Source organism: Rhineura floridana, chromosome 2 (assembly GCF_030035675.1).
Source record: "Rhineura floridana isolate rRhiFlo1 chromosome 2, rRhiFlo1.hap2, whole genome shotgun sequence".
NCBI classification, from domain to species: Eukaryota; Metazoa; Chordata; class Lepidosauria; order Squamata; family Rhineuridae; genus Rhineura; species Rhineura floridana.
In genome coordinates this window covers 90,509,781-90,523,090 of record NC_084481.1, presented here as the reverse complement: position 1 = coordinate 90,523,090, position 13,310 = coordinate 90,509,781, and the positions used below count along the sequence as shown (strand labels likewise).

Genomic DNA, 13,310 nt, shown 5'->3' with positions numbered 1-13,310 from the left:
CCAGGTTCCAAAGATATCAGAAGCCTGCTCCACAGTAACTCGGAACCAGGCTTTTGATGTGACTGTCCCTGTTCTGTGGAACAGCATTCCTCTTGAGATGCAACAGATGCCCAGTATCTGCACTTTTTGGAAACAATGGAAGACATTTTTGTCCCCACAAGCTTTCCCAGCTAGATGAATTGGTCTCTGCCATTAGTGTCTACTATGTACTGTTATTAAATTTATCTGCTGTTATTTTTTATATTGTTTTAAACTGTGTTTTAGCTGTTTTTATTGTATTTTATAAATTGCCTTGAGATGTGTGTGGAAGGTGAAATAACAACAGAAGATAGATGCTCTGTCCCATCCTGCCCTCTTGTGGAGGCTGGGGTGAAATATATAAATATATTTTTGCGACTTCTGGTACCAGGGAATAGGGTATATAAAAAACCAAGTTGCATCACAATAATTGTATTGATATTCATTTCTTAATATTAGTATATTTTTCTGAATTGTTTATTATGTATAATAAATTCTTGCAAATAAAATATATTTTTAAAAAAACAAAAAAAAACAAAGATACATCTATTAAAGCCAAAATTCCAAAGTATTAGTTAGGAGCAGCTATTGTCCAGTATCCCTTTGAATGTACACAGAGCACTGCCAAATAAGGGCTGGGCATGCTACAACTGAGTGGACATCGACAGTATTTTTAACATACTATTGTGATGTTTTACTTCATTTTATTGGCTCATTTATTGCATGTGTTAGCAGGATATGTCCCTTTGAAAATGGCACAGGGACTTTGCCAGTCAGTTACAAGTCCAAAGCAGCATGATATTCAGCTATGGGCAAGCAGTAGCTATGCTAGTCTCTGTACAGTATATGTTATGTATCAGCCCTAAGTGCTTCTTTGAGGTTCTGAAATTTCCCCTTGTTTCCTATTAAGCAACTAATTGCCATGTATACCTAAAAACAGCATAGGCAAACACTTTATGATGCCAAGCAAATCCTGGCTAAAACTAAAGTACTGAGGGCATTTGCCACAAGAGGAGCCCTGGGCAACAGAATGAACATCACTGGAATAAGACAAGGTTTAGAGCTAGACACTAGTGAGAAATGAAGCAGTAGAGGGTGTCTCCTGGAATAAGAAGTAATCTGAGCAACAGTTTTCAGAATTTGATCCTGGACTTTTAGATAACTAAGTATCCTGTTCATTTGGTGCATTGTATAGACATCGCTAAGGGTAAGCATAGCATCATGATAGGTTACAGCAGCAGAAACTGAGTGCCACCAACATCACACTATTAACTATCTTCCACTTTGAACACATATTCCTTTCTCTTCCCAGGTTGCTTGTCAGCTCTGGTGTACCAGCACTCCATCATGCCTCTGGCCTTGCCCTGCAAGCTGGTCATTCCTAATCAAGGTAAAGGTGTTAACATCAATATATATTTGTTGGGTGTAAAGCAACCATTGGACTCAGGCAGAGTACATGGAGATAATGTTCCAGAATATTCCTCAGGAGTGTGTGTGCGAGAGAGAAATACTCCCACGTTTGTGTTCAAGACTTCTTTTGTATTCCTAGTTTGATACAAATGGCCCAATTATATGTTCTAGAACCTTCCTCTCCAAGCTCACCTCTTTGAGTTTTACAGTTAAAACAATGGGTGGTAGTCAATGTTAGTCCTACTTAGGGTAGACCCATTGATGAAATTTTAAAAGGGGTAGGCCTAGAAGTAGGCATTGTGAGAGCAGGGGCACAGGATATCAATTCAGAAGAGCAAAATTACCACAGGCCAAACCACAAGTGCCAAAGACACTTGAAGAGAGACACTGCTTACAAGTGCCTGTACGCTAATGCTAGGAGCCTCCGAACCAAGATGGGAGAACTGGAGTGCTTGGTCTTAGAGGAGAGCATTGATATAGTGAGCATAACGGAGACCTGGTGGAATGGAGAAAACCAGTGGGATACGGTTATCCCTGGATATAAACTATATCGGAAGGACAGGGAAGGACGTATTGGTGGCGGAGTCACTCTATACGTGAAAGAAGGCATTGAATCCAGCAAGCTCGAAACCCCAAAAGAGGCAGACTCCTCCACAGAATCGTTGTGGGTGGTGATACCATGCCCCAGGAGGGACTTAATACTGGGAACGATCTATCGTCCCCCTGATCAAAATGCTCAGGGAGACCTTGAGATGAGATATGAAATTGAGGAAGCATCCAAACTAGGAAATGTGGTAGTAATGGGTGACTTCAACTACCCGGACATAGACTGGCCGCATATGTGTTCCAGTCATGACAAAGAAGCAAAGTTTCTAGATATTCTAAATGACTATTCCCTAGACCAGTTGGTCATGGAACCGACCAGAGGGACGGCAACCCTGGACTTAATCCTCAGTGGGGACCGGGACCTGGTGCGAGATGTAAGTGTTGTTGAACTGATTGGGAGCAGTGACCACAGTGCTATTAAATTAAACATACATGTAGGTGGCCAATTGCCAAGAAAATCCAACACGGTCACATTTGACTTCAAAAGAGGAAGCTTCACAAAAATGAGGGGATTGGTAAAAAGAAAGCTGATAAACAACGTCCAGAGGGTCACATCACTCGAAAATGCTTGGAAGTTGTTTAAAAACGCTATATTAGAAGCTCAACTGGAGTGCATACCGCAGATCAGAAAAGGTACCACCAGGGCCAAGAAGATGCCAGCATGGTTAACTTGCAAAGTCAAGGAAGCTCTTAGAGGCAAAAAGTCTTCCTTCAGAAAATGGAAGTCTTGTCCGAATGGAGAAAATAAAAAAGAACACAAACTCTGGCAAAAGAAATGCAAGAAGACAATAAGGGATGCTAAAAAAGAATTTGAGGAGCACGTTGCTAAGAACATAAAAACCAACAACAAGAAATTCTATAAATACATTCAAAGCAGGAGACCATCTAGGGAGGCGATTGGACCCTTAGATGATAAGGGAGTCAAAGGTGCACTAAAGAACGATAAGGAGATTGCAGAGAAGCTAAATGAATTCTTTGCATCTGTCTTCACAGTGGAAGATATAGGGCAGATCCCTGACCCTGAACTAACATTTGCAGGAAGGGATTCTGAGGAACTGAGAGAAATAGTGGTAACGAGAGAGGAAGTTCTAGGCTTAATGGACAATATAAAAACTGACAAATCACCGGGCCCGGATGGCATCCACCCGAGAGTTCTCAAAGAACTCAAATGTGAAATTGCTGATCTGCTAACTAAAATATGTAACTTGTCCCTCGGGTCCTCCTCCATGCCTGAGGACTGGAAAGTGGCAAATGTAACGCCAATCTTCAAAAAGGGATCCAGAGGGGATCCCGGAAATTACAGGCCAGTTAGCTTAACTTCTGTCCCTGGAAAACTGGTAGAAAGTATGATTAAAGCTAGATTAACTAAGCACATAGAAGAACAAGCCTTGCTGAAGCAGAGCCAGCATGGCTTCTGCAAGGGAAAGTCCTGTCTCAGTAACCTATTAGAATTCTTTGAAAGTGTCAACAAGCATATAGATAGAGGTGATCCAGTGGACATAGTGTACTTAGAGTTTCAAAAAGCGTTTGACAAGGTACCTCACCAAAGACTTCTGAGGAAGCTTAGCAGTCATGGAATAAGAGGAGAGGTCCTCTTGTGGATAAGGAATTGGTTAAGAAGCAGAAAGCAGAGAGTAGGAACAAACGGACAGTTCTCCCAATGGAGGGCTGTAGAAAGTGGAGTCCCTCAAGGATCGGTATTGGGACCTGTACTTTTCAACTTGTTCATTAATGACCTAGAATTAGGAGTGAGCAGTGAAGTGGCCAAGTTTGCTGACGACACTAAATTGTTCAGGGTTGTTAAAACAAAAAGGGATTGCGAAGAGCTCCAAAAAGATCTCTCCAAACTGAGTGAATGGGCAGAAAAATGGCAAATGCAATTCAATATAAACAAGTGTAAAATTATGCATATTGGAGCAAACAATCTTAATTTCACATATACGCTCATGGGGTCTGAACTGGTGGTGACCGACCAGGAGAGGGACCTCGGGGTTGTAGTGGACAGCACGATGAAAATGTCGACCCAGTGTGCGGCAGCTGTGAAAAAGGCAAATTCCATGCTAGCGATAATTAGGAAAGGTATTGAAAATAAAACAGCCGATATGATCATGCCGTTGTATAAATCTATGGTGCGGCCGCACTTGGAATACTGTGTACAGTTCTGGTCGCCTCATCTCAGAAAGGATATTCTAGAGTTGGAAAAGGTTCAGAAGAGGGCAACCAGAATGATCAAGGGGATGGAGCGACTCCCTTACGAGGAAAGGTTGCAGCATTTGGGGCTTTTTAGTTTAGAGAAAAGGCGGGTCAGAGGAGACATGATAGAAGTGTATAAAATTATGCATGGCATTGAGAAAGTGGATAGAGAAAAGTTCTTCTCCCTCTCTCATAATACTAGAACTCGTGGACATTCAAAGAAGCTGAATGTTGGAAGATTCAGGACAGACAAAAGGAAGTACTTCTTTACTCAGCGCATAGTTAAACTATGGAATTTGCTCCCACAAGATGCAGTAATGGCCACCAGCTTGGACGGCTTTAAAAGAAGATTAGACCAATTCATGGAGGACAGGGCTATCAATGGCTACTAGCCGTGATGGCTGTGCTGTGCCACCCTAGTCAGAGGCAGCATGCTTCTGAAAACCAGTTGCCGGAAGCCTCAGGAGGGGAGAGTGTTCTTGCACTCGGGTCCTGCTTGCGGGCTTCCCCCAGGCACCTGGTTGGCCACTGTGAGAATAGGATGCTGGACTAGATGGGCCACTGGCCTGATCCAGCAGGCTCTTCTTATGTTCTTATGATGTTAATACTCATGACTAGCTTAGGTTCATTAATTTCAGTGGGTCAATTTTGAGTTGGACTTAATTGGATACAACACAAATATACGTTCAAAAACATGAGCCCTTACAGAAAAGGAGCTGGAGAAAAAAGAATGCTTATATTTAATAAATAAAGTGTTTACATGGTGGCTGCCATGTTTTTACCATACAATTCCCTCTGAGAGCAATGGGAACATCATCAAGTCCAGTTGCTCCCAGGGGAACTTATTCCTCTGTTCAAAGTGCCTGGTAGCAAGAAGACCCTGTGCACTAGCTGCTCAGACCATGGATGGCTGGAAGACTTCTCTAGAACTTTTGAAAAGGAATTAAAAATAAAAAAGGGGGCAGAGGCAACGCTGGAGCCTTTGGGCCATCTTGTAAAGGAATCTGCCAGACTGCATATTCTAAACTGGACTCATGATCTGATCTAGATTAAATCAGGTGAATCCGCTTTGGAATCCAGCTTCCGCAGATTCCTCCCCCATCCTTAGACTTACGTCAAGGGAACTGGAGGAAAAAAATGCACATATTTAATAAAGGAATAGTAAGGACCTTTAGTAAACATAAATTCTGTTGCCAGCATGGTTCATTGAAAGAAAAATAGAAAGCAGCGATATTAGTGAGTGACAATTCTGTGTGTGTGTGTGTGTGTGTGTGTGAGAGAGAGAGAGAGAGAGAGAGAGAGAGAGAGAGAGAGAGAGAGAGATTGTCTCCTGGGAGACATGCAGAGAAAAAAGTTCTGTAAAAGGCAATAACCTTTTGTTCCTGTATCGTAAATTCAAGACAATCCTGTTTGCTCCAGTTTAGTTAACATGTAATAGCTACCTCCCACTGGTTCTGTTTACAAAAGTACAAAGATGAGAGAGAACCTTTTTTCCATACATAAAAATGTATTGCTAGAGTTGTTAAGGGGAAATTAATCTGCACCCTTTTAATGTTCTTTAACTGCTTTGATTGTGAGTACAGCAAGATAACATGGATGTGTTAACTGGGCCTGAGCATGTGCACTTTGAAGAGTGCTTGCCAATGATCAATAACTTCTCTTCCATTTTTTTTCTTTAAAGATCCCATGGATGAGACAAAAGAGATGACCTCATCGAGCAACTCAGCAACAGGCTTGCTCAAACAGGGAGCAGGTGAGCTGTTCAAATAGAAAGGGAAAGTCATTTCAACCAGTTGGGATCTTTTTACAGAAATGAAAATCTAAGGCTTCAATCCTTTGCATACTTGCCTGGGGCCTAAACACAGTCACTGGAACTTACTTTCAGGTGAACATGCATAGGATTGCACTGCATGAAAACTTCTTAAAAATATCATTTCTACTTAATTTAAGAGTACACAGAGCAAGCTCTGCACACATAGACATGGTCCTTTTCCTCCTTCATTGTATATTTTAAGCTCTGCAGTTCTTTGCACATGGAGCAGTGCAAAGTCAGCTATCTCCTCCAAGAGAGGCTTCAGTGGGACTTATACATAAATATAACTTATACTGGGCATGAGATAGCAGTGCCCATTTTGTGTTTTGTCCTTTAAACTTTAAACCGATTACTTTTTTATCTGAGTGTTCCAGTTTCATTGTGAGGATTTGTAATTTCATAATGTTTAAAATCTTGTTGTGTGGTATTGTAATTTCACCGCACTTTAAAAACAATTTATTTAAAATGTTAAAATTTACTTCTGAAAGTTTAGTTGAAGACAGCTTTGCTATTTTTTGAACAGTTTTAAATATCAGCCAAGTTGTTCATACAATGTCACAGGCACCCCAACCAATATCCATAACTTGACTGTCAGTTGCCTAAGCAAAATTAAGACTTCTAGCAATTCCCTACTTCTGTACTATTGTTGTTGGTTATATAAAAACAAAGCAATCGTTTCTAGTGTTCTTGGGAGATGGTTGATACTATCTACTCGTTTTGACCAATGGAAATCTGGCTTGGAAATTAGCCATTAGAAGAAGGTTACAATGATCCCAGCAGGATCAGGAACTGGAATAAAGATAGTGGACAATGGAACCAGAAGGGTTTTATGGCAGGGATGGCTAAGCTATGGCTCTCCAAATGTTGTTGGATTTCAGCTCCCACCACTCCCAGCCAGCAGCTTGCCCAGTGGTCAGGGATGGTTATAGCTGTAGTCCAAAGACTGGTCTATGGCATTTGAAAGTGGCCAATTTGGGGAGGGGGTTCTGGGTTGGGAAAGTAAAGTTGATTTAGTGCAATCCTGCACGCAGCTAGGCAGCTTAAATTGATCTGGTGTATGCAGGTTTGCAGCTTCTGAGATGCACAGTACTTGGAGATTGTATAAACTGGGGAGTTAACACTGTATATTGATTTAGTGTACTCACTTATAAATTTTTGACTGAAGTTTTTGGTTTTGTTTTTCACTGAGGTTTCGTAGAGTGTAGGCCCTCTAATTACTGAAATGTTAACATTGCAGTCAGTGCTTTTTTGGTAAAAAAAATGAGGTACCAATACTCAAAAATGGCTGCTATGGGCAGCCAAAAAAAAAGAGGCGCTGGTGCTCTGTACCAGTGAGTACTGTCACACACAAAAGAGCCCTGCTTGTTGATTTGACTTCTTGCAGAAAGGCAGTCCGAATCTGATCCACGTTCCCTAGCAAATGGGCTGCAAAGACACGGGTACATTATCCTCCTCACAGTCCAAGCAACAGCAGGATTGAGCCTGCTTAAACCTTTGTGTGTCTAGTCTCCTGCATTGTGCCGTCCCACTCATACATGTGCCACTCTTTCCCCCCAGCCTGCAATGTGCTCTTTATTAACTCAGTGGAGATGGAATCGTTAACAGGGCCACAGGCCATCGCCAAAGCTATCACTGAGACACTGGCCGCTGACACCCCACCGTCTGCCACCATTGTCCACTTCAAAGTTTCGACGCAAGGAATCACCTTAACAGACAACCAGAGGAAGTAAGAGCAAAATATGGTCTGGGGCTCAGGGTGATCTGGGCCTTTGGAAAAGAGTTCTGTCATTACATACCCATTACTGGTTTTGTTAGTGAGAAGTTCCCTAAGTTACTCTCTGCCTTACAGGTAAAGCTCTCAACAGCAGCATAAGCCATTTCAGACTTGTGTGTTGCCATAATGACATCTTGCAAGGCATCAAATAAAGCTAAGGGTATTTTGCATTGAATAAATCTTTGCCAGACAGTCTTTCATTAGTCTTGAATATGACTGATGAAGAGCTCAGACAGTTTGTCACTGTGCCATAACATCTGCACCTGATGTGTAGTTGGATGGTACTGATGTTCAAGCTTAGCCTGGGACTGTTTGATTATTTGTGAGAATGGACCCATCATCATTCATCATTTCAGATAGTTATATCACTTACTCTTATCCATATTTCTGTTTCAGGCTGTTCTTCAGACGACATTATCCCATCACCAGTGTCACCTTCTGTGATGTGGATCCACAGAAGAGAAAGTAAGTGACATTGGATTTTTTTCCTGCTTATAGAAACTCAAGTACTTGTAGGTACATACATCAGTCTAGATTAGAAAAATGTTGTCTTTCTGTTTCCTAGTACCTTCCTTCCTTCCTTCCTTACTTATTTATAGAATTTTATTCTTAATGTTTTAGTGTCAGCTTACAAAAAGCCTAACAATAAGCAGTTTAAAAACAATATTTGAGCAATAATTAATTTTTTAGGAATAATATAAACAGTAAAAGTAGCAAGAAAAGACAGAGAAGGCAGGAGTGAAATGCATCATTCATTAAAAGTTCAGGAGACTAGCCCCTAAAAGCTAATGCAGTCACTGGGGCACCATTACTGGTTGACTGCAAGTAGCCATAACTGGAACAGGGCCTCTGAAAGAATGGGCAGTTTCATAAAACAGGTTCATATCCATCAAGGAGCTCCTAATTTCTGTCGGTTCAGGTGACTAAGAGTCAGCACCTGAAAATGTCCGGAAAGTTCCTTATTAACAACCAGCACTAACCCACAGCTGAACAAGGTGAAATATAGGAGATGTTAGGTCACACATCATTATTAGAACTAATGTTTATCATTGGCTGGAGTGGTGAGATACATTGGAACAATGGGAAGTGGGCTAGCTTCTCAGAATCCTGCATTCCCTTGCTCTGCTTCTGAGAAAGCATGAAGCTGTCTCAGTTTCCAGTTTCCACATGAGAGCAGAAATCATTGTCATTAAACTGCTATTCCTCTGTGATGCTGCTGCAAGGTGCTTTCATTCACTTCCAGACCCAAAAATCATTGTTTCAAGAAATACGTTTAAGCAACAAGACAAGAAATGATCAACAGTAGGTGAGATTTCTAGACTCCTCACATGCTTGATTTTCCTGTGTAAGGAACTGCATGGGGAACAAAGATGACAAGCTGAACTTGACTGAAGTTTCACTCCATTTGCTTTGCACAGTAATGAAGGGTCAGTTATGTGGGCATTTATTGGCATAAATCTTTTGACATGCAATTACACAAGACTGGCTGGAAGGGACTGCAAAAATTACATTGCTCATTGCTTATCAATGCTGTCTAGTGGTCAGTGAAGGCACTATAGCAGCATCTTGGGCTTGAATTTCAGAGTCATTTTCCCAACAGTTTATACTCACAACACTTCTGAGAATCGAGTCTTAATATTTTCCTGGCAGCAGATAATTTATCAGAAGAATAAAGGGATAAGTTAGCTGGGAGCGGGGGAGATTCTCACAACAGTAGAAGAAAGATGTGGTTCATCCCCTTGCTTGGCTGTAATTATTTGTTATTTTCAGGCAGAAGAGATAGGGATCAAATAACTAGCCACTGAGCCAGACAAAGGCCTACCTCCAGGCCTCCCCATCTCCATGCCCCACAGTAATTACTCCAACATACTTCAGTGTTTGACCTTAGGATCATCGTGGTTTGCTGTCCCTATAAAAATTAACCAAAGGCTGTTCTTATCTCCTCAGGTGGACTAAGTCAGACAGTGATGGCTCTGCAAAGTAAGTCCTGTTTTGTTTTCAGGCTCAGTGTTGGAACATTAGAAAGAACAGGGGCCCTTCTCATAGTGGTCAAATTATACAGCCACGAGAGTGGCTGTATACTATAGCCAGCATGGGTTTTTCACATTCCGCAATGTTAAATTGAAAATACCCCCCATGCCATTCTGATGCTTCCCATAAGCTCATTTCAAAACAAAACCTTACCAAATTTACAGTCCTGAACTCAGAAACGCTTGCTTAACAACCCTCTCAATTTGCATAACGATACACAAAACAGTCAGAGAGAATAGAAAGTTCAAAGTCTAAAAAGAGAGAAAAACCCCCAGAGCCCTTTTGGACTTTTTTCTGTCAGAGTTCCCATAATCTGTTGTAATTCATTAAAAATCAGCCATGTTCACAGAGTACCTGTAATCCTAATACTGACCTTACCCATACTCTGACCTTCATCTTCTGCAGTTTAAACGTTAAAAAAATGCCTGGCTGATTTTTAATTAATTTAAGAAATTTTGGCTTGAAGCCAAGGATAACGCTGGACATGCTCAGTAAGAACCAACTGTCAGTGTTCTAAAAGCCTCCCAGCTACTGAGCTTAGCTAATCAGGGGACCACACCCACACCAGACTTTATTTCACTTGAGACAGTCATGGCTTCCCTCAAAGAATCCTGGGAAGTGTAGTTTGTGAAGGGTGCTGCGAGGAGACTCCTATTCCACTGAGAGAATGTTTTAACAGGCAGCCACTCTCACTGAAAGTCTGTGAGAGGAACAGGGCGTCTCCTAGCAACTCTGCACCCTTCACTAACTACACTTCCCAGGATTCTTTGATAGAAGCCGTGATTGGCTTTGAGCCATGGCTTTGAGAGAGGCCATGACAAATTGTTTTAAATTGTGTTTTAAATTGTTTTTAAAAGATGTGTTTTTAAATTTGTATATTTGTTTTTAATGTTTTTAGTTATTGTAAACCGCCCAGAGAGCTTCGGCTATGGGGCGGTATATAAATACAATAAATAAATAAATAATGATTGTCCAAAGTATAATAGAGGCCTGGTGTGGATGTGGCCAGGGACAGCTTTGTTTTAAATTTGGGTGGGAGGTAGCGTTGCCAGGTTCAGGGCCTGAGACTGATCCTGTATGTTTAGGAGAAGAGAAGTCAGCCAAGTGCAGGTGTTCTTCCAATATTGTAATGGGAAAAACCACAAGGTGGAATTCTTCCTTCCCCCTGCACAACTTCTGTATCTTTAGAAGTTGTGCAGGGGAAAGGGAGAATTCCACCTTGTGGTTTTTCCCATTACAGTGTTGCAAGAACACCTGCACTTGGCTGACATTCTCTTCTCCTAAACATACAGGATCAGTCTCAGGCCCTGAACCTGGCAACCGTAGTGGGAGGCTACATGTGCCTGCTGTAGAATAAAAAGGTGGGGGAAACGCTGAAAAGCAATGATACGGTTCACAATGTTTTCGTTTTAGAAAGGAAAGGCACTTCCCTTCTGCCCAGTGCCCACCGACCCAATCTCCTCCCCTCCCTGCCCCTCCCCCAGGTCAGTGTTGGACTGCGACCTGGGAGACCAGGGTTCGAATCTCCACACAGCCATGAAGCTGACTGGGTGACCTTGGGCCAGTCACTGCCTCTCAGCCTCAGAGGAAGGCAATGGCAAAACCACATCTGAATACCATTTACCATGAAAACCCTATTCAAAGGGTCGCCATAAGTCAGGATTGACTTGAAGGCAGTCCATTTCCACTTTCAAACATGATTGCACAGAAATAAATCCCATTGAACTTAAAAAGTATGCAAATGACCAAACCCACCCTCCCTTCTCCTCCCTCCTATCCCCCCTCTTGCCCCTTCCCTCCCCCTTCCTTTGCCCCTCCCCCTCCCCTTCCCCTTCCAATCCCATCCTTCCCCCTCCTCTCCCTTCCCTTCCTCCTCAGTTTTACCTATCTTAAGCATGATTGCACGGAAGTAAATACCACTGAACTCTATAAGCATGCAAATGATCAATCCTGGTCTCCCCTCCCCCTTCCTTTGCCCTCCTCCAATATGCTCCTTACCCCTCCCTCTCCCCCTCCCCCATGGTCAGTTTTACCTATCCTTATCATGATTGCATAGGAGAAAATCCGATTGAACTCAATAATCATGCAAATGATCAGACCTGCCTTTCCCCTCCTTCCCCTTTCCTCCCCCTTCCTCCTCCCCTCCCCTCTTCCTTTTTCCTCCTCCCCTGTCCACTTCAGCCCTCCGTTCCTCCCCCCCAGTCAGTTTTACCTATCCTAAGCATGATTGCATGGGAGTAAATCCCACTGAACTCAATAAACATGCAAATTATCACATCTGTCCTTATTCTCCCCTCCCCCTCCTGCCTGCTCCCATCCCAGTCCTCTCTCCTGCCTTTCCACCCCTCCCTCCTCCTCCTCCCTTCCCCATCCCCTGTGGTCAGTTTCACCTATCGTAAGCATGATTGCAGGGGAGTAAATCCCATTGAACTCAGTAAGCATGCAAATGATGAATCCATTCTCAGCAAACTTGCACAGGATCCCATTTCTTACCACCCGGATTAAAAAGCAGGGAAATTCACTAATAGGCAAAAAACCTTGCGGTTTAAGAACATACCTATAGCCCACAGATATTTCTATCAAACTTTAAAAAGCAGGGAAATTGGGCAGCTATAGTGAATGCACCAGGGGAGCAGGAGACCTGACCTCCTCTCTGAGATATTGTACTGCCCTACAAATTTGTCAAAATGCAAACACCATTTGGGTTGGTCTTTCACAGTCCAATCCACTTGCTGTGTAGCTTGCAAGAATTTGGTAACATGTGCCTCTGAGCATATGGTGAGTGGTGGCAACACCTGCAATCAGCCCAAATAATAGAAACAAGACATGTGCTGTGCTGATCTTGTTTTAGCCGGGAGGAAGCAACATTATTAAGACAGTTGATATCGTTCAGATGGTCACTTCAAATATGTCTAATTTACTTTGCAATTTTAGTGAAGTTTCTTATAGGAAATCATTTCCTTTTGCTTTTATTTCTATGAATATGTGAAGTACAGCAACACTCCAAACATAATTGTGGAATAATGGCACTGACCTCTGCAGAATAGTCTCCAGTGGACCTCAGAAGTGTCTCAATTTGCACAAGATAAAACAGTGGGAAGTGAAATATATTCTAGTAAAATTCTAGGTGTGCTCTATGTTTTTAATTGATCATGAACACCTTGCCTTAAATAAAGTGGTTTAAACATAGCAGGCTGAAAACATACATCCTCTTTTTCCCAACAGCTATTGTAATCAGTCTGATTTTACATCAAACGGCAGTTTCAGATTCCACTGTTAATGCACCCAAAATAGAAATAGAACATAACCTCCAATTTGAAACACAAAAGGCTGTCTTCACCATCATATGACATTGACCAATAAAAAGGCTTTGAGATTAATAAAGATAAATTTGACACAGATTTCTAGGATGAATTATGAGGGAAATAAAATTTTCTGGTTTAGATTCTCCGTGGAAACATTAGT

The 13,310-nt window shown here is 42.0% G+C and overlaps 1 protein-coding gene across 18 annotated transcripts in view; it reads left to right on the top strand.

Moving 5' to 3' along the window:
- The window catches only part of TNS1 (tensin 1), a 471,254-nt gene that overhangs the window by 452,076 nt on the left and 5,868 nt on the right, over window positions 1-13,310 (top strand). For all 18 annotated transcript variants that reach the window (XM_061609240.1, XM_061609243.1, XM_061609248.1 and 15 more), the window contains 5 exons: window positions 1,331-1,408; window positions 5,909-5,980; window positions 7,598-7,766; window positions 8,211-8,279; window positions 9,762-9,794. In XM_061609240.1, coding sequence (XP_061465224.1) covers window positions 1,331-1,408; window positions 5,909-5,980; window positions 7,598-7,766; window positions 8,211-8,279; window positions 9,762-9,794 — 421 coding nt within the window. The remainder of the gene's footprint in view (window positions 1-1,330; window positions 1,409-5,908; window positions 5,981-7,597; window positions 7,767-8,210; window positions 8,280-9,761; window positions 9,795-13,310) is intronic.